The following is a 26,720-nucleotide window of genomic DNA, read 5'->3' on the forward strand; positions in this document are numbered from 1 at the left end:
TGTGCTGCTTCACTAGATCACCACCTAAAAGTGCTGCAGTTGGAGTTATCCTTAACATAAATAGCCAGATGCCTTCCTTAAGACCCCAAATTGCAGGTTCACGAGTTTTAAATCACTGGTGACCAGGTCTCTTACAGTCTCTAATGTTTACAAGACTTATGCAGAGCATAATAATTCTTATTTCTTCAAGTGGAAATTTCATGCAGTACAGATGAAGTAAACATTGTTTGCTTCACATGCAGCTGTATAGAAAAAGTTGCAGGACAAATATGATAGTCACAACTATTATGCCAATGAACCAAAGCACACATTTTGGTTCTTTGTTAATCATCACTATAAAACGTTCTCTTAACCCGGATAACATAAAAGGAGATACAGCTCAAAAGGTTCCCAAAGTTGAGTTAGAGAACAGACAGATGCAAGATTAGCCCTGCATGTAGCTGGTTACAAGCCTGAACGAAAGCTAAAAAAGACTAAAGCAAGACTTAATATTAAAAGCAGACTGACTAGACTAGAGCAAGACTAAAGCAAGACTGACTGAAAATGGGGTGAGCTTTGGCCTTATAAAGGATATTAAAGTACTTTGTTAATTTATGATAGTTTACAAATTCTGTAGGTCAGAAAGTTAATCTATTATTGGCTACTGATTTTGTCATCATGATTTGTTTGCATATATGTTATCATGAGCAGCATCTATTAAAGTTGCTGTTGTGGTCCTCAGTCCAGAGACTGGTTTGATGCAGCTCTCCATGCTACTCTATCCTGTACAAGTCTCTTCATCTCCAAATAACTAGTGCAACCTATAGCTTTCTGAATCTGATTAGTGTATTCACATCTTGGTCTCCCTCTATGATTTTTACCCTCCAATAGTAAATTGGTGATCCCTTGATGCCTCAGAACATATCCTACCAACCGACCCCTTCTTCTACTCAAGCTGTACCACAGATTCCTCTTCTCCCCAATTCTATTCAGTACCTCTTGATTAGTTACATGATCTACCCATCTAAACTTCAGCATTCTTCCATAGCACCACATTTCAAAAGCTTCTGTTGTCTTCTTGTGTACACTGTTTATTGTTCATGTTTCACTTCTATACATGGCTATACTCCATACAAACACTTCAGAAACGACTTCCTGACACTTAAATATATACTCAATGTTAACAAAATTTCTCTTCTTCAGAAACACTTTCCTGGGCATCCCAGACTACATTTTATATCCTCTCTACTTCGACCATCATCAGTTATTTTGCTCCTCATATAGCAAAACTCATTTACTACTTTAAGTGTCTCCTAATCTAATTCCTACAGCATTACCTGATTTGACTGCATTCATCCATTTTGCTTTTGTTGATGTTCATCTCATATCCTCATTTCAAGATTCTGTCCATTCCATTCAGCTGCTCTTCCAGGTCCTCTGATGTCTCTGACAGATGTGTAATTGGCAAACCTCAAAGTTTTTATTTCTTCTCCAATATACAGATTGAATAACATTGGGGATAGACTACAACCCTGTCTCACTTCCTTCTCAACGACTGCTTCCCTTCCATGCCCCTCAACTCATATCCTCATTTCAAGATTCTGTCCATTCCTGGTTTCTGTACAAATTCTAAATAGTGTTTCAAGTATTTCACTCCCTGTATTTTACACCTGCCACATTCAGAATTTGAGAGAGAGTATTCTAGTCAACATTGTCAAAAAATTTTTCTGAGTCTACAAAGGCTAGAAATGTAAGTTTGCCTTTCCTTAACCCATCTTCTAAGATAAGTCGCAGGGTCAGTATTGCCTCGCATGTTCCAACATTTCTACAGAATTCAAATTGATCTTCCCTGAGGTCGACTTCTACCAGTTTTTCCATTCATCTGTAAAGAATTCATGTCAGTATTATACAATGATGAATTATTAAAGTGATAGTTTCGAAATTTTCACACCTGTCAACACCTGCTTTCTTTGGGATTGGAATTATTATATTCTTCTTAAAGTCTGAAGGTATTTTGTCTGTCTCATGCATTTTGCTCACCAGATGGAAGAGTTTTGTCATGGCTGGCTCTCCCAAGGCTATCAGTAATTATAATGGCCTTATTTTGACTATTCTTCACTCAGTATAGCATCTCCCATTTCATCTTCATCTAAGTCCTCTTCCATATCCATAACATTGTCCTCAAGTACATTTCCCTTGAATAGACCATCTATACAATCCTTCCACCTTTCTGCTTTCCCTTCTTTGCTTAGAACTGATTTTCTATCTGAGCTCTTGATATTCGTACAAGTGGTTCTCTTTTCTCCAAAGGTCTCTTTAATTTTCCTGTAGGTGGTTTCTATCTTACCCCTAGTGATATATGCCTCTACATCCTTACATTTGTCCTCTAGCCATCCCTGCTAAGCCATTTTGCTCTTCCTGTTGATCTCAAATTTTGAGACATCTTCTATTCCTTTTCACGTTCTTCATTTACTGCATTTTTATACTTTCTCCTTTCATCAATTAAATTTAATATCTCTTCTGTTACTCAAGGATTTCTACTAGCCCTCATCTTTATACCTGCTCAATCCTCTGCTGTCTTCACTATTTCATCTCTCAAAGCTACTCATTCTTCTTCTACTGTATTTCTTTCCCCTGTTCTTGTCAACTGTTCCCTAATGCTATCTCTAAACCACTGTACAACCTCTGGTTCTATCAGTTTATCCAGGTCCCATCTCCTTCAATTCCTACTTTTTTGCAGTTTCTTCAGTTTTGATGTACAGTTCATAACCAATAGATTGTAGTCAGAGTCCACATCTGCCCCTGGAAATGTCTTACAATTTAAAACCTGGTTCCTAAATCTCTGTCTTACCATTATATAATCTATCTGATACCTTTTAGTATCTCCAGGGTTCTTCCATGTATACAACCTTCTATCATAATTCTTAAACCAAGTGTTAGCTATGATTAAGTTGTGCTCTGTGCAAAATTCAACCAGGCAACTTCCTCCTTCATTCCTTACCACCAGTCCATATTCACCTACTACTTTTCCTTCTCTTCCTTTTACTACTATCAACTTTCAGTACACCATGACTATTAAATTTTCATCTCCCTTAACTATCTGAATAATTTCTTTTAATGCATCATAAATTTCTTCAATCTCTTCATCATCTGTAGAACTAGTTGGCATATAAACTTGTACTACTGTGGTAGGCATGGGCTTTGTGTCTATCTTGGCTACAATAATATGTTCACTATGCTGTTCATAGTAGCTTATCCGTGTTCCTATTATTTTTATTCATTATTAAACCTACTCCTGCATTACCATTATTTGATATTTTATTTATAGCCTTGTATTCACCTGACCAGAAGTCTTGTTCCTCCTGCCACTAAACTTCACTAATTCCCACTATATCTGACTTTAACCTATCTACTACTCTTTTTAAATTTTCTAACATACCTGCCCAATGAAAGGATCTAAATTTCCCTGCTCTGATCCATAGAATGCCAGTTTCGTTTCTCCTGATAATGACATCCTCCTGAGTAGTCCCTGCCTGGAGATCCGAATGGGAGATTATTTTCCCTCCAGAATATTTTACCCAAGAGGATACCTTCATTATTTAACCATACAGTGCAGCTGTATGCCCTCTAGAAAAATTATGGCTGTAGTTTCCCTTTGCTTTCAGCCATTCACAGTATCAGCACAGCAAGGCCGTTTTGATTGATGTTACAAGGCCAGATCAATAAATTATCCAGACTGTTGCTCTTGCAACTACTGAAAAGGCTGCTGCCCCTCTTCAGGAAGCACATGTTTGTTTGTCCTCTCAACAGAAACCCCTCCATTATGGGTGCACCTACAGTACAGCTATCTGTACTGCTGAGGCTTGTTAGCCACCCCACCAACAGCAAGGTCCATAGTTCATGTGGGGGAGGCTATTAAAGAATGAAGTACTAATTTATGCCTATGCATTGGGAATCCCGGTTTTATGAGCAAGGGATCCATCTTGTATGTTAAGATTTAGTTATTAAAAATTTTTAATTGAGGACTCTTGCTCATTATTATGGGTGTCAATAGATATGGAAAAATCAAGCAATCTGAAGTATATCAATATATCCTGAAAATTTGCAGTAGTTTAGCTATAATTGGCACTGAAAGTTTGGACCCAGTGAAATCTGTAATTAATAATATCTTTTAAATTAATTATCTTTGGATTAATGCCAACATTTCACTGAAGAGAAGAAAAATAACTCTCTAATTTGGAAATGGTCTTTCCTTCTGAATTTAGCTATTAGTTCATGAGATTTTTCCTATGGATACATGTACTAAATTTTATAGTTGCAGTAACTTTTGATTGCCATCATTTCTGATGAAACTAATTGGCTCATTGCACCAGGACAACAAACTGAATGACCTGAATAATAAGGTTTTGTGGGGGGGGGGGGGGGGGGGGGAGGAATTTGTTTAAGCCATTTTAATAATATGTGTAGTATTTACTTAATGTGAGAACTTTAATGTGGGAATTGTGTATAGACCTTTATACAAGAAATATGAGACACATGAAGTAGAATGGTGGGGGCAACCTGCTCTGTCCACAGCCTCAGTCCATTAAGTACCATTTTCATCTGCTTACAACAGCTGCAAGAAACTGATGTGTATGCAACTAGGAGAGTTAACTGTGCTGTTGCATGTGGACTGTGTGTATAAAAGCATGCATCACAGGTACACCTTCAGTAACCAACAGTAGAGTCAACACATAGAGCAGCTACAGTACAGCAAATAGGTCACAGCTCACTGTGTCCATTGTGTGCATACAAGGAAGTGGAAGATTTGAAAGTGATGTGATCTCGAAACTTATTTTATATACAAATAGCAGATTTCCAAAGGTGGTTATTTATCTGACTTTATCCAGTAAGTCCCCTCTATAACCTGTAGAAGCCTGTAATAGGCAAAACATGGTTGTGTTTGTGTCACTCCTCCCCCCCCCCCCCACACACACACACATACACACAGACATGTAACACACACTGTCACATTATTGAGCTGACAATGTACAATGTAGTCAGCCTAGACAATGTGTGTGTGTGTGTGTGTGTGTGTGTGTGTGTGTGTGTTATATTAATTAGTTCAGAAGGAGGATACTGTCTAAAACCTCAGCAGTATTTTCAGTCTTCTTTGTGTGCCTGTCAACTACTCAGTGCTTCAACTCCTTCCACTATTTATGTTTATTTCATTCTGAAATGTCTGTGCTTCTGTCCCCTTCTGTACCTGTAATAAATTTTAACCCAGACTAACTTATGTCCTGAGTTCCTAGCTGTATTAATTACAAATGTGAGTTTCCAACAGTAAACAAGACTGATGACTGCTTTCCACTTGCAATGATTTCAGGCTTTCCTAAAAGTCCCTTCAAAGGACAGGTTGAGCAACAAGGCAGTTCTTTTGGAGATCTGCTGTAGTAATATTATACACATTCTGAAACAGAGACAGCTGCTGCAACAGGGAATCTTCTGTTGAATGGACCTAGAGAGATTATCTCTGAACCCACTTTGCACACTAACTTTGCTGGAGGTCCCATGCTTAGTGAATGCATACTGTATCTCAAGGTTAGCCAATTTGCTTGAAGGGTAATGCTATATGGACATTCCAAGATGATTCTTACTTAGGTCAATGATGGGACCAGCTGAATCAATAGAAATTATGTTACATTGACTGGTAGTGATTGCTCTCTGGTCGCCATCAACAATAGCTAGCAAACAACTTGGTACATAGTTCTTTTCCTGTCTACAGAAGTAGAGGTGAGATGCAGAGCTGACAATCACTGAAATTTAATGTGTCACTGACTCTGAAAACAGTTTATTTATTGTTGACATGTTATATGTATGAAAGAATGTTGTTTCAGACAATGGAATTTCCAAGTTAGAATACCAACAATGGTATGAAAAGGATAGATTGCTGTTCACCATAAAGATGACGTGCTTGGGTTGCAGATGGGCACAATGAGAAGATTGTTACAGATTGTGTTTCTCCAGAAAAGAAAACCAACACACATTCATTCACACAAGCAGGCACACCTTATGCACACATGACCGATATCTCCAGCTGATGTCGCCACAATGCAACTCTCACAGTGAACAAAAGCAGCACTCATGGGGCAGGGAAGGGAGATGGATAACATGGTATCATTGAAGGGGTGGGTGAGAGAATAACACTGTCTAATGCAGTGTGCAGGGCTAGATGAGAGCAGGACAAGGTTGCTGGGCACAGTGTTGGGAGGCTGTGGGGGAGGGAGAGGGTGGAGCGAAAAAGGCAAAAAGCAGGAAGGTAAAAGATCAGTAAGTGTGTTGGCAGAGAACAGCACACAATGAGAGTGAGGGGTAGTGAAATTGGAGGAGGTGATATGACAGAGGAGGCAGAAACTGTTGAGTGGAAGATGTGGGAACAGTAGGTTACAATAGGTTGAGACAAGGATAACCGTGAGAGCAAAGAATATGTTGTAATGATAACTTTCATATGCACAATTCAGAGAAGTGGACCATCCAGCTGTCCATCATGATGAATGGCCACCGCCAAGCTGTGGCTGAGAGCAAAGTAGATCACCCTGTGGCACAACATGCAGCCGAACATGACAAGCTCGATTTAATGGCCGCTTCACAATCCAAATCATCTGGATCCTCCCCTCCACCACCTCTTCTTGTGAAATGTGCAGATGGGAGTTATCCTTACAACACATTCTTCACTCCTGAAATTATTGTGGCCTCAACCTACAGTAAGCTACTGTCCTGTCACCCTCCACCCAACAGTTTCCGCTCCCTCGTCCTGTCAGCTCCTCTCTTTCCACATTCCCTCATCTGCTATACAGCACTATTCTCTCCCCTCACCCATACCCTGCTATGCCTCCCTCTTCCTTGCCCTACTACAGATTGCTATTCACATGACATTCACATCCAATTGGGGCTCCCAGTGGTAGCAGTCAAGTGTGCATGAGGTGTTCTTGTGTGTGTGAATGTCTGTGTGTGTTTTCTTAGCTGAAGAAGGCTTTGAGCAAAATCTGTAACGTGTAATAGTCTTTACATTGTACCTGTCTGCTACTCAATGGTCATCATTATATCTTTTCCTAATACTATTGATATTCTACCTGGAGTTCCCATTGTTTGATTTTGCCTAACAGTTTGTCTTCCATCCCACAACTCTGTGCTATTTTCCTTTGTTACTATATCTAACACATTACTCTTCTCAGTGTCTGTTCTTTCTCTTCTTTCATGTCTGTTTCATCAGCTTCCATAGCAGACAGCCTCTGACTTCTGAGTCCCAATGTATCAATGATCTCATCCGCCCACCGCATACAGCTATGTGGCTGGATGGACTGTTGGTGCAGCATTAATGCCCCACATTCTGCCCACCAGTTATTATAATTATTCCTTTTGATCATATTTCCTCCTTCGCCCTTGCATATTTTTGCATTTTGATTTCCATACCCACCTATGCCATATGTGCCTCATCTCTACCTCATCTGCCCTTTTGCCACATTTTTGTACATGTTTTTTTTTCCTGCCTACTTTTATGTATTTGTTCATGTTTGTACCTATCTGTGCATTTTTTTTGGTTGCCTGTACATATTTTACATGTCTTCTTCTCTTATCCATCTTCCCTCACAAACACTCAATGCCTTCATTTGGGCATTTCCTAAGTCATTTTCTGTTTCTCCAATGTCATCCCCACCACAATGGGCCACTGCTCCATATTCCTGGACAAGTTCAGAATAGTATCCCTTTCCCTGGCTAAAATCCAGTCCCAGATCCTGTTCCTTAAATGTGTGTAAACCATGGAATCTACCCAAACAGCCTAACCAGAAAAATGTCTTTCTCTGATTCCTGCCCCTCCTTTCAAAATGACCTCCACCTTTTCAGATTCTGACAGTCCCTGTCCCTCACAAACCTGCTACTCCAAAAATACATTTACATTGCACAGGTAGGCAACCCGAAACCACCTCTGCTCCGTCCACAAGATACTGCTACTGTGTAATCCCTACTACTCTATGTACATCTTGCAGGCAATAATGTTTGTGAAACACAATGCAGAATGTAACATAACAAACAGTAATGTACATAGGTACAATACATGGGCAAGGGAAAGCTTTCACAGGATTGCAAGTAAAAAAAAATGGTTGCAGACCATAGTCCACACACAATAGGGATAATCGTTTATAACAAACTACAATCTGACCCAAGAAAGCTAATTTAAACACTTTAAAGAATTAACTTAAGCATTTATTAACAGAGAAAAGCTGTTATTCAATAGAAGATTCAAGTTGTAATATCACTTTCTAAATATATATAGCATAAGTTTGTTTTGGCAACAAAAAAAAAAAAAAAAGATAATTTCTGATCTTCACTATTTATATCAATGTGTGCACTTATGTATGTTGACTAAACCATTGTATATATGAACTGAAATTGATGACAATGTCCAAAAACTGATTCTTATGTGGACAGAAAACAAACAAACAAATAAATAAATAATATTATTTAAGGAGGAAGGTGGTAGAGTTATGTAGTTGGGAAACAGAAGGGGTTTCTTGCTAATATGATGTACTTCAAAAGCTAATACAGTAATAGAGCTGGCTCCAGTAGCGGATACATATGGGGGGGGGGGGGGGGATGCGTGGCCCCCCTCATGGGGCCGCTCACATTGTCACCTGCGCCACCCCTGCCAGTCAGCCCGCATGCTATTCATTCGTTTCTCTCATCAGTTGACTCAATTGAATCAACTTATCGAGTATTTGTACTTTCCTATGCAGCATTATCATTAAAATTCAACATACTTTTGCCCTCACAACTACTGAAACATGACAGTAATGATCTGGCACATGAACTGAATCGGTGCTTAACTGAACTACCGTTCTTTGGAGAAGAATCACTCTTTGTGATTAAAAAGAGACTAATGGGAGAGATTCTTCAATATAAACAAATGAGAATAAATGCCCTGAATGATCATGATTCTGTTATGCAAGCATTATCTGTTTGTCCTAGATCTGACTATTCTATTTTGCACACACTGTACAAAATATTTGCTTGTCTACCTGCATCTATTGCTACAGTAGAATAAGTTTTTCAACATTGCAGCTTACGAAAACATGACCTGAAGGTAGCACCTAAAGAAGGCAACAAGTTACATGGCTGAAATATTGTGCCAGAGTGACACAAACATCTGGCAGTAGATCCGATTATTCCACATGTCAAAATCTCACTGGGAAAGCCTGAAGAGTTACATTAATAGTATTGTTCAAACTTCACATGTAAATAAACATGTGCTGATTAAATTAAGCAATTCTTGAGCTTTTTTTGAATGTGCTTTCATAAATTACATGAGCTGCATTATATCCAAATGACATATGTCTTTATTATTGGCCACAATAAAGAAGTACTTATTTAGCTATGAAGTACAGAACTTCTTAAGCTGATATATTGGAAGACAGAAAGTGGGAGGCAGCACATAATGCTGCATTCATGCAGTGTGTAAATGCAGAAGATTTGAAGTCCTCACACATTTGCATAATAAGATCTAATTAAAGTCTGGTGTAACATCAAAAGTTTTTCTTGCCTTGAAAGAAGATTGTCAGAGGTAATGCCTAACACACACATCCATTATCTGTCACCTCATTTGTGATTGTGAATATTTGTATCTACATGCAGTTTTTACAAGTATTTTGTGTAATCATTAATTTATGTAAACTCTTATAGCTGCCTTACTTTTCATCATGCATTATATTAAGTGACAAGCAATTGCTCTCACTGACACAACCATGCTTATATAATTGGCATTTTTGCAACTTTGTTGGAACACTGAGAATTAGATTTGCTTGCAGCTTGACACAAGGACTGCCACTGGGGCTCCTTGCATGCAACAGGAATGACATGGTTGGTGTTCTACATACATCTACATCTACATCTACATTTATACTCCGCAAGCCACCCAACGGAGTGTGGCGGAGGGCACTTTACGTGCCACTGTCATTACCTCCCTTTCCTGTTCCAGTCGCGTATGGTTCGCGGGAAGAACGACTGTCTGAAAGCCTCTGTGCGTGCTCTAATCTCTCTAATTTTACATTCGTGATCTCCTCGGGAGGTATAAGTAGGGGGAAGCAATATATTCGATACCTCATCCAGAAACGCACCCTCTCGAAACCTGGCGAGCAAGCTACACCGCGATGCAGAGCGCCTCTCTTGCAGAGTCTGCCACTTGAGTTTGTTAAACATCTCCGTAACGCTATCACGGTTACCAAATAACCCTGTGACGAAATGCGCCGCTCTTCTTTGGATCTTCTCTATCTCCTCCGTCAACCCGATCTGGTACGGATCCCACACTGATGAGCAATACTCAAGTATAGGTTGAACGAGTGTTTTGTAAGCCACCTCCTTTGTTGATGGACTACATTTTCTAAGGACTCTCCCAATGAATCTCAACCTGGTACCCACCTTACCAACAATTAATTTTATATGATCATTCCACTTCAAATCGTTCCGCAAGCATACTCCCAGATATTTTACAGAAGTAACTGCTACCAGTGTTTGTTCCGCTATCATATAATCATACAATAAAGGATCCTTCTTTCTATGTATTCGCAATACATTACATTTGTCTATGTTAAGGGTCAGTTGCCACTCCCTGCACCAAGTGCCTATCCGCTGCAGATCTTCCTGCATTTCGCTACAATTTTCTAATGCTGCAACTTCTCTGTATACTACAGCATCATCCGCGAAAAGCCGCATGGAACTTCCGACACTATCTACTAGGTCATTTATATATATTGTGAAAAGCAATGGTCCCATAACACTCCCCTGTGGCACGCCAGAGGTTACTTTAATGTCTGTAGACGTCTCTCCGTTGGTAACAACATGCTGTGTTCTGTTTGCTAAAAACTCTTCAATCCAGCCACACAGCTGGTCTGATATTCCGTAGGCTCTTACTTTGTTTATCAGGCGACAGTGCGGAACTGTATCGAATGCCTTCTGGAAGTCAAGAAAAATAGCATCTACCTGGGAGCCTGTATCTAATATTTTCTGGGTCTCATGAACAAATAAAGCGAGTTGGGTCTCACACGATCGCTGTTTCCGGAATCCATGTTGATTCCTACATAGTAGATTCTGAGTTTCCAAAAACGACATGATACTCGAGCAAAACACATGTTCTAATATTCTATAACAGATCGACGTCAGAGATATAGGTCTACAGTTTTGCGCATCTGCTCGATGACCCTTCTTGAAGACTGGGACTACCTGTGCTCTTTTCCAATCATTTGGAACCTTCTGTTCCTCTAGAGACTTGCGGTACACGGCTGTTAGAAGGGGGGCAAGTTCTTTCGCGTACTCTGTGTAGAATCGAATTGGTATCCCGTCAGGTCCAGTGGACTTTCCTCTGTTGAGTGATTCCAGTTGCTTTTCTATTCCTTGGACACTTATTTCGATGTCAGCCATTTTTTCGTTGGTGCGAGGATTTAGAGAAGGAACTGCAGTGTGGTCTTCCTCTGTGAAACAGCTTTGGAAAAAGGTGTTTAGTATTTCAGCTTTACGCTTGTCATCCTCTGTTTCAATGCCATCATCATCCTGGAGTGTCTGGACATGATGTTTCGAGCCACTTACTGATTTAACGTAAGACCAGAACTTCCTAGGATTTTCTGTCAAGTCGGTACCTAGTATTTTACTTTCGAATTCACTGAACGCTTCACGCATAGCCCTCCTTACGCTAACTTTGACATCGTTTAGCTTCTGTTTGTCTGAGAGGTTTTGGCTGCGTTTAAACTTGGAGTGAAGCTCTCTTTGCTTTCGCAGTAGTTTCCTAACTTTGTTGTTGTACCACGGTGGGTTTTTCCCGTCCCTCACAGTTTTACTCGGCACGTACCTGTCTAAAACGCATTTTACGATTGCCTTGAACTTTTTCCATAAACACTCAACATTGTCAGTGTCGGAACAGAAATTTTTGTTTTGATCTGTTAGGTAGTCTGAAATCTGCCTTCCATTACTCTTGCTAAACAGATAAACCTTCCTCCCTTTTTTTATATTCCTATTAACTTCCATATTCAGGGATGCTGCAACGGCCTTATGATCACTGATTCCCTGTTCTGCACTTACAGAGTCGAAAAGTTCGGGTCTGTTTGTTATCAGTAGGTCCAAGATGTTATCTCCACGAGTCGGTTCTCTGTTTAATTGCTCGAGGTAATTTTCGGATAGTGCACTCAGTATAATGTCACTCGATGCTCTGTCCCTACCACCCGTCCTAAACATCTGAGTGTCCCAGTCTATATCTAGTAAATTGAAATCTCCACCTAAGACCATAACATGCTGAGAAAATTTATGTGAAATGTATTCCAAATTTTCTCTCAGTTGTTCTGCCACTAATGCTGCTGAGTCGGGGGGTCAGTAAAAGGAGCCAATTATTAACCTAGCTCTGTTGTTGAGTGTAACCTCCACCCATAATAATTCACAGGAACTATCCACTTCTACTTCACTACAGGATAAACTACTACTAACAGCGATGAACACTCCACCACCGGTTGCATGCAATCTATCCTTTCTAAACACCGTCTGTGCCTTTGTAAAAATTTTGGCAGAACTTATCTCTGGCTTCAGCCAGCTTTCTGTACCTATAACAATTTCAGCTTCGGTGCTTTCTATCAGCGCTTGAAGTTCCGGTACTTTACCAATGCAGCTTCGACAGTTTACAATTACAATACCGATTGCTGCTTGGTCCCCGCATGTCCTGACTTTGCCCCGCACCCGTTGAGGCTGTTGCCCTTTCTGAACTTTCCCGAGGCCATCTAACCTAAAAAACTGCCCAGCCCACGCCACACAACCCCTGCTACAATAGCTAGGAAATTCCAGGCCTCATATGTCTATCCACAGTTCTCCTCATCAAGCTATCCAAGTCCTTGCCCACTATGTGCATGTCTGTGTATTATCAAACTCTCCCTTGGAATGCATCTCATATTGTTACCTAGCCAGCCCTACTCAGCCTTCATTGGGACACATCCTATGTGTGCAAATCTCAGCCAGCATCAGCCAAGAAATGAGCATTACCTTACTGTACTATTCACATTATGCAATACTATTAATAATAGAGTAAAGTTGACACCAACCCAATGATTTGCTTAAACTCCATAGGGTTTTGTTATGTGTGGTTCTTTTAGATGTAGTATAACCTTGTCTTCCTCTGAACTGACTTCCCCAATCAGTTATATGAAAATCTACAGTTCAACATGAATTACAAATCACAGTGAAGCTTCTTAACTTTCACGTTTACAAATAATTATTTTGGGTAAAAGATGTGATATGAGACAGACTAAAAATCCTAGATACAACTAAGATTGAACCCTAAATCTTCTATACACCAATTAAATTTGTAAAGAAATTCATCAAAGGAATGGGAGGAACTGACCTTCAATGGATCATTTAGGCTCACATTAAACTCCACTTTATTAATAAATAAACTTTTCACAGATGCCAACATGTTACTGATAGTGAGCATTCTTCAGTAATATAAATCTTTCTGGAACAAGGTCTTTATGTAAATTGTTCCTAACATTAACTGAATTTTCTGTAGTGCTTGGCAGTACATGGTAATAATATTAAAAAGGAAAACAAATTTAATATAATTAAATTGTTCTTATTCATAGTATTGATTTTGAAAATGGAGTGTTAGATTGTAAGACAGATAACTTATTATTGCAAATTTCACTGATGAATAAATATGCTTCTGCAAAGAATTCTGGATTTTGCACCACTAATAATTCATCTGACACACTTGTGGTCGCAAAATATTTAAGTGTGGATGGATAAATTTCCCCAAATCACATTACTTTTGCAAAGGAAGACTATTCCCCAAAACTGGAACAATGCTTTGTGTTTTCAACTTTACCAGGAAGCAGACACATGATACATAAAAAGCTGTGGATGTATCACTCTCTTCTATGTACTGTACAAAGTATTTAATACTATTATCACCAACTATATATAAAAAAGTACAAAGTACTGTACTCAGTGAAGTTTTAAGTTGGCTGTAAAACTGGATGTAACAGTATGGGCCATTTGCAAGACAAATCCAAATTTATGGAATTTAGCAATGAGTATGAATGAAAATTTTATATAGGATTAATTAATGTTGAGAAAGCTCACTTTCAACAAAAACTGTATTACAGATCCCATGAGAATCAAGGAATTGATTTGACCTGTATGGTATATATGTGTAGCTTAAATGCTACTGCTTCTATTTGGATGTATCTGCAAATGCTGCTGCTTCCATTAGAATATATCAAGATAGTGAAGTATTCTTACCTATAACAATAATGAGGCAAAGAGGTTCCATGTCACTAAAACTATTCTCAGTGGCACAGAGAATGTTTTCAGACCCCCAATTGGGGGGGAACATACAAAAAAATCTGGCAATGGAACCTACTGGAGCCATCTTCTTTTTACTGAAAACTTTATGTTGTTAGCCTTCAGTGCAGATATATATCAACAACAAAGGTAAGACACCATGAAGTATAAGGAAGGAGAGGCACACAGCAATCAGGCGCAATCCCATTAGTTTTTATTACTCTTGCATATCTAGCTTTTGGCTATACATAGCCATCTTCAGTGCATTGGAGATACAATCCAACAAACTCCTTGCAGTTTATGTCATGAGACTCAAATGGACTGAAGCCAAAATCTAGATATGCAAGAGCAATAAAAACTAATGGGAATATGACTGATTCCTGCATGACTCTCCATTCCTAATAGTCTAAGGCCGCTGTGCACAACAGTTCCTTATGAAAGGTGTCCCATGAAGCATCAAGTAAATCTAAATCCCATTAAAGTATTATTAGTTTTTATTTGCAGCAGTGGGAAATGGACAGGTAATGTGAAAACTATTAAAATGCTGAGGAGGAGGAGGAGGAGGAGGAGGAGGAGATTAGTGTTTAACGTCCTGTCGACAACGAGGTCATTAGAGATGGAGCACAAGCTCGGGTGAGGGAAGGATGGGGAAGGAAATCGGCCATGCCCTTTCAAAGGAACCATCCCAGCATTTTCCTGAAGCGATTTAGGGAAATCACGGAAAACCTCAATCAGGATGGCCGGAGATGGGATTGAACCGTCGTCCTCCCGAATGCGAGTCCAGTGTGCTAACCACTGCGCCACCTCGCTCGGTAAAAATGCTGAATATTTCTCAACAGGCAATGGAGACATACATATTTTAGAATTACCAGGCATGGCAAAGAACCAAATAAATGGATCAGAGAACAGATTAGAGTGTAAAATATAATTATGGCTCCAATGACAGTGAATTTGAAGTGTCCTATGCATGTAACCAGGTAAATATATAGAGGAGGGGCCAAGGAAATCATTTGCTTGATCCCATGATGTGAGAGACTGAGAATATCACCTAGTGGATACATAACATTAGAAAACATGCAGAAGCACCAAGTGAGATGGCACAGTGGTTAGCACACAGGATTTGCATTTGGAAGGATGATGGTTCAAACCAGGTTTATATTTTCTGTGATTTCTGTAAACCACTTCAGGCAAATGCTGGGATGGTTCCTTTGAAAGGACTTGGCTGACTTCCTTCCTCATCCTTCCCAAATCTGATGGGGCCAACGACTTTATTGTTTGCTCCCCCCCCCACTCCCCCTTCTCCAAATCAACCAACCAACCATGCAGAAGCAGCATGGAGTATCACAGAAGACTTGCATGAAGAGATCTAGAACAGTTCTTTATCCAGCATATAAAACAGCTGATGATGATTATCCTGGGTAAATGCACACAAGTATATATAGGATGTGAGTCAATTCCAAGATTGCTTTCACCTACACAATATCTTACTAGTAATAAATTCAGAATAGGCAGTCATAACAGAGTTCACAGGACAATGTTTGCAGAGTGGGCCACCAGAGTCATATGTGCTATATGATAAGGAAAATGTCCTTCCCAAAATTCACAAATAAAATATATTCATCCATTCATTGATAATGAAATAGTAGTTCATTACAATAAATTATTATGCTTTATTACAGTGTGAAGAATTGTGTTGTCACAAGCAGCTTGCTGAAAATGTGGGTTGTTCTGCCCCATGGTTATCTGGAGTTGACATGCCACACTGTTCAAATTACACTTCAAATAAGAAATTGATGGATGGTTACATGAAGTAAGTTCTTGAAATTTATGCACAAAAGTTTTGTGTCTTGTCTGTGAATTATTAGTCGGTGTGACAAGGAAGAATAACACAAAATAAATTTCAGTTATGTACACATAATCAAAAACTGGAAAACCAGTCAGATTATTAGCATTAGTTATACATGGAAATTTATGCACTTGGTCATGGAAAGCCTTGTTTAAATAACTTTGTGAATTTCATAGCAAACAAATTGAAACTATATAAGCCTATATGACAATGAATATATCTTTTTTTTTTCCAAGAAAATCTTTGTCAAATAATATTTCATCTTCTAAAACTACTTAGTGAAATTCCCTTAATTTAATTTGAGATACTATATAAATATGATTAACAACTGTCTAACATGTAACAAAGAACATTATAATAAAGGACCCACTGAAACACATGTGAAACAAGAAAATGGTCAAATGAGTAACAAAAGATAAGAGTAGTTATCACCAGGAAAGCTCCAAAACAGGAATTTTGTTGATGGGACAAGCACCTTAGACATGAAATCTTACAGGGGATCTGTGACAATGTTGGCACTAGTGATTATACACTTGCCTTGATCACCATAATTTTTTTCTGTATTTCTAATTTCTCTTGAGTTTTGGGTTGCCCCACCATCACATCTTTAACATCAACACACAGTATCTTGTGACTTATAATCATTCCATTACAACACCAGTGCCCAAATTGGGCATTAGGCATGGGTGCCAGCTCAAACTTACAAGGCACAGTCCATATGATAGCTGAACTGGTATGTATTTGGTTCACATTAAACGGTTTCAATAAAACAAAAATATTAGGAAAATGATAAGATTGATACTTACCATAAAGATTACATTTTGAGTTGCAGACAAGCACAACAAAAAGACTGTTACACTTTTAGCTTTTAGCCTAAGCCATCTTCAGAAAAGAAAACATGTATACAGTCATATGAGCAAATACCCCTAATGCGCACATGACCACCATCTCCAGCAGCTTAGACCCAAATGCAGCTGTCACATAGGAAAGCAGCAATAAGGAGAGGGCAGGGAAGGAGGAGGGATAGAAGGTTATGGTTGGGGGTTAGTGAAGGTTGCTGTCTGGCAGTGCCTGCAAAAACTAGAGGGATGCATGACAAGGCTGCTAGGTGTAGCATCGGGAGGCTATCAGGCAAGGAGGGTGAGGGGCAGGAAGAGAGCAGAAAAGGAGAGGAGCAGGGAAGAGGAAAGATGGGCTGGTGCATTGGCAAGGGGTGGCACACAATGAGGGTGGGGGATGTGAATGTGGAGTGGGTGATAGGACAGAGGGGGTAGAAACTGTTGGATGGAGGGTTTGAAGACAATAGGTTACTGTAGGTTTTGGAAGGGGTAAGTATGGTTGTTGTAAGGATAACTCCCCTCTGATGGGGTAGGATAAGCCTGTGACAGGACTGGAATAGAAAGTGTGGTGTTGCTGGTTCGGACAGGTCTTGCACCTGGGTCTTCCTCAGAGATATGATTCCTGTGACAAGGATTGGGAGTGTCAGGGGGTTGGACTAGGATGTTGTAAAGGTTGAGTAGTGACAGAACACCAATTTAGGAAGGGCAGGAATGATCTTAGTTAAAATATCCCTCATTTCAGGGCATTGTGATAGGTAATCAAAGCCCTGACATAGGATGTGGTTCAATTGTTCCAGTCCAGGGTGGTACTGAGTGACAAAGAAGTGCCTCCTTGTAGCTCATTCTTGGTGGTGGTGGGAGGATTGGGGCTGTGTGGGGAAATAGCATGGGAGCTCTATTTACAGAGTAAGTCTGGGGTTAGTATCTGTCTGTAAAGGCCTTGGTGAGACCTTCAGTATACTGGGCAAGGGAGTTCTTGTCACTGCAAATACAACATTTCTAAGCGTCCAGGCTGTATGGGAGGGATATTTTGGTGTGGAAGGGATGACAGTTGTTGAAATGCAGGCACTGTTTTTGGTTGGTGGAATTAAAGAGGACAGAGGACTGAGGTGTTGGTGGAACTACCAGAGAAGAGCAAGTCAACAGGTATCATGGTGGATTGGGGAAGACCAGGTAAAGAGGGTGGGAGAGATATTGTGGTTGTGGAAGAAAGAGGATTGAGTGTCTTGTCCCTGCATCCAGATCATTTATCCCTTCCACACCACAAAATGCCTTTCATACAACCTGGCCATCCAGAAATGGCATATCAGCAATAACAAGAACTCCTTTACCCAGTACACTGAAGGTGTCACCAAAGCCTCACAGACAGGCACTATGACCCAGACCTATTCCATAAACAGATTTCCCCTCCCATTTCCCCACACATACTCCAATTCTCCCATCACCAAGAATCAGTTGCAAAGCAGTGATGCCTTCTTCATCCAATACACCCCTGGACTGCAACAACTGAACCACATCGTTCTTCATAATGACCTGAAATAAGGGGAATCCTACCCAAGATCCTTCCAGCCCCTCCTAAAATGGTGTTCCTCCACAATATTCTAGTCCTAACCCCTTGACACAGGGATCATATCCCTGTGGATCACCCAGGTCCAAGACCTGCCCAATTGACCCACGCAGCACTTCCTATTCCAGTCCTGCCATAGGCCTATCTTACCCCATCAGAGGTGAGCCACCTGTGAAAGCAACCACATCATACACCAGCTCTGCTCTAACCATTGCACAGCATTTTGTATTGGTATGACGAGCAACTGGCTGTCCAGCAGGGTGAAAGGCCATCACCAACTTTATGGCCAAGAGCATGGTAGACCACCCTATGGCATAAAGTGCAGCTGAACATAATATGCTTGTTTACAATGACTGCTTCATATCCCAAGCCATCTGGATCCTCCCCTCCACCACCACTATTCTGAACTGTGCAGATGGGCCTTATCCCCACAACAAATTCTCCACTTCCAAAATTATCCCAGCCTCAACTTTCAAAAACCTACTGCCTGCACATCTTCCATCCAACAGTTTCTGTTCCCTCTGTCCAATCACCTCCTTCCTATTCATGTCCACCACCCTCAATGTGTGCCACCCTCTGCCAACACATCCACCCATCTTTTCCTTCCTTGCTCCCCTCCTTTTCCACTCTCCCACCTCTCCTCCTCACTCCTCTCGACACTGCACTTAGCAGCTTGTCATGCCTCCATCTTGTCCCTGCACATTCTGCCAGACAGCAGTCTTCTCTCCCCCAACCTGTACCCTGTTATCCCTCTCCCTTTCCTGCCCCACTCTACATTATCACTTTTGTTCTACATGAGAGTTGCATTCTGGCCCAAGCTGCCGAAGATGGTGGTCATTTGTGTGTGTGATGTGCATCCTTGTATGAATGTGTGTGTGTGTGTGTGTGTTTTTTCTTTTCTGAATAAAGCTTAGGACAGTCGCTAAATGCACAACAGACTTTTTATTGTGCCTGTCTGCACTCAATGTGTTATCCTTATCGCGAGCAGCACTCTATAATTTTCCTAATATGGTTGATATCCCAACTTGGAGTTTCCGTTTTTTAGTTTTACTAAACTAAATTGTTCTGGCACTGTCACCTAACTGATATGAAGGGTTATATGTGGTTGAGTGGATTGTTATGCAGATTTTTATTCCTTTTTGTCTGAAGGTGCTATCTTGTGTGTAAGTATTCATTCTGCAGAAACAAACAGTAAGAATATTATATATTATAGAGATCCACAATCCTAAAGAGGTATCCTTAAAGATATAGGTACTCTTGCACTACCAACGCATTCCTTTTACTCCTTAATTGTTTTTGCTGCTGACAATAAAAAACTGCTCCATTTCAAATGTGATTTACATATTCTCACTAAGTGACACAAATATAATTTTGACATATATCTTGTCTCTTTGGGTAGTTTTCTTGGAGGAGTTATACATTTGACATAAAGATCTTTAACAAGTTCCCCATCTAACATAAAGAAAGAAACTGTGAATATCTGCCAGTTTGAATATCTGCCAATCCAAAAGATAATTAGCCACTCCTAAAGATTATCTGTATATTTAGATGTGAGAATATGGAATTCCTTTTAGTTTCATAGCAAGTAACAGTATACATTATAAAACTGTATGAGAAGTAGTGGTACACTGTAAAGAAGCCTCAGTGTAGGTAACTATTTTATTTGAAAAATACCAATGTATTCATGTAAATACTAAGCCACCAGAAGGAAACCAATAGCTGCTATTTGATGCAACTGAGGAAACACTTCAAAATAGTGTCTTTCCTGCTAGTTTTTTGGTTATATTTAGTGAGCATATACAAAAATAGCACTGAATGGTATAGTGGTACTTTTTGGATAATGCAGTGTGCAAATAAGTTACTTGTCTTTTGTTAATACATAACTTGACTTATTCCATATGACTGAAGATAGGATCTGTGGAACATCAATTCCACAGGGTATCTTTTCAGACTGATTGAAGTATGTAATTGTTAGACCACTCTTTAAAAAATAAATTAGAACAGATATTAATAATTACTCATTTCATTGTAAACTTTAAAAAAAAATATTTTTAGAAGGGTAATGCACTTAAGAATAGTTGACTATGTCTGTAAATACGATACTGTATTCTGAGTCTGTCACAATTAGGATTCTAGAAGGGCCTCTCCACTGACCATGCTGTCTGCTATTTTGTTGACTGTGTAGGAATGTACCTGAAGGCAAAATTTTACTTTCCATGACTTTACTTCATCTGTTTAAGGCATTGGATTGTAAAAATCACAACAGTGATCTACCAATACTGAAAGTGTATGGCTTTCAAGATACAATGTGTATGTGGGTTTCTTCTTATGTATCAGTAAGCGATTGGAAGCAAAGAGTCATCTTAGACAGCTCTTGCAGTTTTCACAATTGAAAGGTTGAGTTTCGCTTTTTAATTAACATACTTGTGCTAACAGCAAACATTACAGCTTTTGAACTCTCTCTTGAAAATTATTTATGTAGCATAAGAATAAGAGCAATCATTATGCCCCTCCCTCTCCTCACCTCACGTCATGTTCCTCCACTCTGAGTTTAGTTTTATTCCTGCCAGTCTGTCAATGTGACCCTTTGTCTTCCATTAAGAATGTGAAATGCCATTAATGCAACAACATTTTAGTTGCTCAAGTATAATTTTGCGGGTCACACAATCAATGGCTTTGGCAAGTTTACAGAATATACAAACAGGAAAATTTTCCGTGTATTGATTTATTTATTGTACAGTTTTTAAGCCCAATATTAAATATAATACAGACAATAACACATGTAATTTACTAACAGACATCCAAATTTTTGATATAATCAGTTGTGTCATTCATTGCTATCAGGAAATCACCAGAAGTACCACAACAGGCCCTGTTGGAACATTTGGTAACTATATGATGGACAGTTTGACTGGCTGCTCCACAATTTAAATTTGGAGATGGAGCCTTATCACCTCTATGAAGAGAGTCCATGCTTTTGCCATGAATTCATGTTTGATATGAATGGTGTTTTTTATCCCATGTTGTAGGACGATATTGCTCTGCTAGTATTCCTATTGTGTGTTACTGTACAAATTTCTCTATGGACTACTCTATAAAGACGCCAAATTTAGAGGTGGTAGGGAAATTCTGTCTTAAACATGAGTCAGTACTGAATACTATTATAAATTACTTTCTCAAAAACTTCTGCAAACACTGACAGGAGAGAAATGAGTCTGCTGTAGTTAGAGGTGGTTAGCTCATCTCTAGTTTTATTGATGGTTTCACTAGGGCATATCTAATTTTATCATGAAATACACTCTGAGTCTGTGGCTTCAGCAGCCAGAGACTGTGGTCATGCTTGTGTGTGTGTGTGTGTGTGTGTGTGTGTGTGTGTGTGTCCTATCTCCAACTAAGGTCTTGTAGGCCAAAAGCTCATTTTCTGACAGTCTTTTCATTGTGCCTATCTGAAACTCTGCATCTCTGCTATTTGGTGAGTAGCATCTATCCTTTTCATAATATTGTTATATTCCATCCTGGATTTTCCATTGTTGAACTCTGAGTCTTTGGTTATGAATATGGCTGAAGGGTAATTTTATCGAGTCAGCAGAAGATTTTAATCTTTCTCTAAATACATCATCCCAACCATCATAATTACCACATTTTAGTTACATAATACATTTTGTAAACTTCAAATGGGCTCTTCTTTTAAAAATTATTGCCTATTAGTGGTGTATGCAGTGTCTGCCAAAGTAATATAACTATTGTAAGCTACATCCACTTTAACACACTTTTTGTAGTCAGGACTTGGTCTCCCTCTACAATGCTTTCAATATCCTATTTGAAAAGCTACCAGTCTCTCAAGAATTTTTGCTTTAGAAAGATGATTGTTTTCTTGGAAGACATCGGATTGACTGAATGCTTATAGTACTAATTCTCAAATTTAGAACAGTGATTTTTCTTTTGAACTCACTGTACACAGTTTCTCCGACATGTTCAGGATGTGATTTTTAAAAAGGTTTTGCTACAAGTTTGTTATTATCGACCATCTGCACATCATCTTTAATTACTATATTGTCTTGTTCCCTGTCAGTTCCTATCTAACCATCCTACATACTATTTTGATTTCATTTTCAGAATTATTAATTTCTGACATACTGTGAAAGCTTTTTCATATTCTTATAACTCATCTCAAAAAGCAATATATTCTATGTCATGAAAACAGTTACCCATCTATGTTCTTACTAGTCATGTTGTATAGTTCTGTCTCCATCTTAATTATATAATAATGCCTTTTGTAATCTCAGATTATGATGGATGCTGGGATAATGTGCATAATAAACATAGAAGGATAAATAGTAGAAGATAGGAACTGGTCAAGAGGAATGGATGGCAAGCTGCCTGGTAGAATTTTGCATCAAGATCAATTTAATCATTGCTAAAACTTGGTTTAAAAATCATGAAAGAAGATTGTTTACATGGAAGAGACCTAAAGACACTCTAGATATGTTCAGCATGTAGCAATATAGATTATATAATGGTAAGACAAAGGTTTTCAAATCACATTTTGACTGCAAAACATTTCCAGGAGCAGATGTGAACTACTACCATAATTTGCTGGTTATGAACTGCAAAATAAAACTAAATAAACTGCAGAAAGGCAGAAAATTGGGATAATTTGAAAGAACAAGAGGTTGTTGGGAGTTTCAAAGGAAGCATCAGGCAAAAGTTCCTCCAGATGTAACCAGACACTTTTGAGAAAACCTAAGTTCACTAGTACATAAGTTCCCCAACCGTACTCATCATTGGAGGAGACTTAAATAATTAAACAGTCAGTTTGAAAAATTACAGTTTCATATTCAGTGGGAATGACAAGATGATCTGTATAACATTACTAAATGTGTTTTCCAAAACCTACCTAACACAGGTCATTCAGAACCCCACTCATGATGAATCTAATAGCTACAAATTGACCTGATTTCTTTGAGGATGTTCACTTGGAAACTGATATCAGTGACTAAGAGGCAGTTATAGCAAAAATTATTAACAAATTACAAATGGCAACTAAAACAAGGAGAAGCATTTATTATATTTTCAGCAGACTAGATATAAGGGCAGTAGTGTCATTTCTCACAATAAGAAAATTGAAACATTTAGCTCCGGATAGGAGAATGTAGAAGAATTATGGCCCATATTTAGAACAGTAATCAACCATGCACTTTATAGATATGTACCTAGGAGAACAGTTCATGGTGGGATGGACACTCCATGGTATACAGTCACTGTAAAGAACTTCTAAAGAAACTGGCTATACTATGTAACAGATCTAAAAGAAAGCATAGGACTATATAAAGACAGGGAAATGCTGAATAAACTACATTTGGCTGTCAAGAGAGTAAAGCCTTCAAAAACATACTGTAGCAAAATATTATCAAAGGATCTCTCACAAATCCAAGAGAAATTCTGTTTGTATGTAAAGTATGTTAATGGTACCAAAGTTAATGTTCAGAAAATCATGGACTAACAGGGACTGAAATTGAGGGTAGCAAAACAAGAGTAGAAACACTGAAGTTGGTTTCAAAATGTTCCTTTACAAATGAAAATCCAGGAGTATTGCTCCAGTTTAATTCTTACACTACTGCAAAGATGAGTGAAATATATATTGGTGTCAGTGGTGTTGAGAAATAGCTGAAATTGCTAAAATTAATCAAAGCACCAAGACCTGATGGAATCCCTATCAGATTCTCTACCATATTTGCAGCAGGGTTAGCCAATCTTTTAACTACAGTCTACCTTGTATTCTTTGAACAAAAAACACTGTCCAGTGGTTGGAGGAAAGCTTGGCCACACCCATCTACAAGAAGAGTAGTAGCTATGATTCACCATCCAACATCCTTGGTACCTATTTGTCATAGACTATAATAACATACTCTGATCTCAAAGATAATGAGGTACCTCGAACATAATGACCATCTCTGTGCCAACAATCATGAATTCTGAAAACATTAATCATATGTAACCAAACTTGCACTTTCCAAAAATGACATCTTGAAAATAACAGATCAAGGCAGTCAGATCGATGTTGTACTTCTCAGTTTCTGAAAAGCATAGGATGCAGCAGCATATCTACACATATCATCATAAGCATGATCATATGAGGTATCAAGAGAAATTTGTGACTGGGTTGAGGATTCTTTGGTAGTGAGAACGCAGCTTGTTACATTGGATAAAGAGTCATCCAAAGTTGCAGAAATGATTTCAGATGTGCCCAGGAAAGTGTGTAAGGACTTCTGTTTGTCATGTTGTATATTAATGACCTCACAGAGAATACAACCTAGTTCATCCACATCTACAGATCTAGGGAGAAACAAATCAGGAAGTTGACATATTTTGCATATTTCATTCAATAATGTCATTTGGGATAATGTTCTGGAGTAACTCGTGTTTAAAAAAGGAAGCCTCCATTGCTCAAAAATGTGCTTTAGGAATAATATGTGGGGCACACCCAAGATCATCTTACAGAAATCTGTTTAAGGAGTTGGCATTCTGACTATTTCTTCACAGTACATTTACATCTTCTTGAAGTTTACTGTAAATAATCCACTGCAGTTCAAAAGGGACAATAATGTATAAAATTACGATAACAAAAGGAAAAATAACATTCATTACTCCAAATTAAGTTTTCTTTAGCAAAAAAAGGGATGCAAATGCTGTAACCAAAATTTTTGATAACTTGACTGTGATATAAAATGTCTGCAAGACACAAAAATAAAACCTGAAACAAAATGAATAGGTTTCTACTTGATAGCTTCTTCTATCCTGTAGAATAATTCCTTTTACTGTAGTGTGTAAACCACAATGAGTAGGCATTACTAAATCACATCTGCATATTTAATAAAAGATTTTTTTAAAAAATTACAAATGTTCAGCATATAGCCATATTTATAAATTAATTTGCAATGTGAATATAAATGACTCATTCCAGATCATTACAATTTATCATGCAAATGTTCCATGGAACATGAAACTAACGAACTAACTTAATAGTAACCTCAGACTGTTTGCAATGTTGCAGTTATCAACATTATCTGGCATGAAATACTATCTGAAAAAAGCTGCACAAATATTCAGCCAGAACTCAAAAAGATTTCAAAATGATTTAAAGACTGTTAACTTGCTTTAAATTTTCAAAATTGTAAAAATGTGCACTTCACAAAATAAAAAAGATAGAAGTATCCTATGAGTACAGTATAATGAGTCACAGTTGTAATGGACAGCTCATACAAATACCTGGGTGTAACATTTCATAGGTATATGAAATTAAACGATTACATAGGCTCAGTCATAGGTAAAGCAAGTGGCAGACTTTAGTTTATTGTCAGAATACTTGGGAAATGCAATCAGTCTAGAAAGGAGATTGCTTACAAATCACTCATATGGTACATCCTAGAATACTGTTCAAGTGTGTTAGACCAGTACCAAATAGAGCTAACAGGGGATATTGAATGTTTTCATAAAAGGGAAGCACACATAGACAAAGGTTCCTTTAACCCATGAGAGAGTGTCACGGAACTGCTGAAATGGAAATGAGGGTTCAGCATCATTGGCCGGGAGGCCCCTTATGAGGCAGGTCCAGCCGCCTTGGTGCAGGTCTTATTACATTCGACACCACATTGGGTGACCTTCATGCCAGATGGGGATGAAATGATGATGAAGGCAACACAACACCCAGTCCCTGAGTGGAGAAAATCCTCAACCCATCAGAGAATCAAACCCGGGCACCTTAGGATGGCAGTCCATCACACTGACCATTCAGCTATCAGGACGAACATGGAAATGCTGAAGAAACTGAACAGCCAGACATTTGAAGATAGACACAAACTATCAACAGAAAACCTTATTATAAAGTTTCAAGAACCAGCTTCAAATGATGACTCTAGGAGTATGCTACAATCTGCTATGTATTGCTCCCTCAGGAATCATGAGGACAAGATTAGATTAAACACAGCACATGCAGAAGTGTTTAAAATCACTCTTTTCACACTCCATATGCCAATGGAATGGGGAGAACCCATAATAACTTGTATAGTGGGAAGTACCCTCTGCCATATACTTCACAATAGAGTATGGATGTAGAGGTAGCTACTGAAAGAGGGATAAGGAA

General features: G+C 38.8%; 1 protein-coding gene across 1 annotated transcript in view; it reads left to right on the forward strand.

The window, feature by feature from the left end:
• The window catches only part of LOC126176445 (uncharacterized), a 155,578-nt gene that overhangs the window by 123,546 nt on the left and 5,312 nt on the right, over positions 1-26,720 (forward strand). The window contains exon 6 of the mRNA XM_049923601.1: positions 16,005-16,135. Within this exon, the coding sequence (XP_049779558.1) occupies positions 16,005-16,135 (131 nt within the window). The remainder of the gene's footprint in view (positions 1-16,004; positions 16,136-26,720) is intronic.

This window comes from Schistocerca cancellata, chromosome 3, assembly GCF_023864275.1.
Source record: "Schistocerca cancellata isolate TAMUIC-IGC-003103 chromosome 3, iqSchCanc2.1, whole genome shotgun sequence".
In the NCBI taxonomy this organism is placed as follows: Eukaryota; Metazoa; Arthropoda; class Insecta; order Orthoptera; family Acrididae; genus Schistocerca; species Schistocerca cancellata.